Source organism: Vombatus ursinus, unplaced genomic scaffold, assembly GCF_900497805.2.
Source record: "Vombatus ursinus unplaced genomic scaffold, bare-nosed wombat genome assembly UNPS02014175.1, whole genome shotgun sequence".
Classification (NCBI taxonomy): Eukaryota; Metazoa; Chordata; class Mammalia; order Diprotodontia; family Vombatidae; genus Vombatus; species Vombatus ursinus.
The window spans coordinates 766163-766533 of NW_020953953.1; the positions used below are offsets into that span (position 1 = coordinate 766163).

General features: G+C 45.0%; 1 protein-coding gene across 1 annotated transcript in view; it reads right to left on the reverse strand.

The window, feature by feature from the left end:
• LOC114041557 (zinc finger protein 345-like) overlaps nt 1-371 on the reverse strand; it is an 18742-nt gene that overhangs the window by 2285 nt on the left and 16086 nt on the right. Inside the window, exon 3 of the mRNA XM_027860066.1 lies at nt 23-371. This exon is cut by the window's right edge and continues 934 nt beyond it. Coding sequence (XP_027715867.1) covers nt 23-371 — 349 coding nt within the window. The remainder of the gene's footprint in view (nt 1-22) is intronic.

The following is a 371-nucleotide window of genomic DNA, read 5'->3' on the forward strand; positions in this document are numbered from 1 at the left end:
GTTTCTCTCCACCGTGGATTGCCTGATGTGCAGTAAGACTGGAGCTCCGTCTGAAAGACTTTCCACAGTGATTACACTCAAAAGGTTTCTCTCCTGTGTGGATTCTCCTGTGTCTCACCAGACTGTGCCTGTCTGTGAATGCCTTTCCACAGTGATTACATTCATAAGGTTTCTCTCCAGTGTGGATTCTCTGATGCGCAGTAAGACTGGAGCTCTGTCTGAAAGCCTTTCCACATTGATTACATTCGTAAGGTTTCTCTCCAGTGTGGATTTTCAGATGGTTAGCAAGTTTCCGCTTCACTCTGAAAGCCTTTCCACATTGATTACATTCAAAAGGCTTCTCTCCAGTGTGAATTCTCTGATGTGCAACA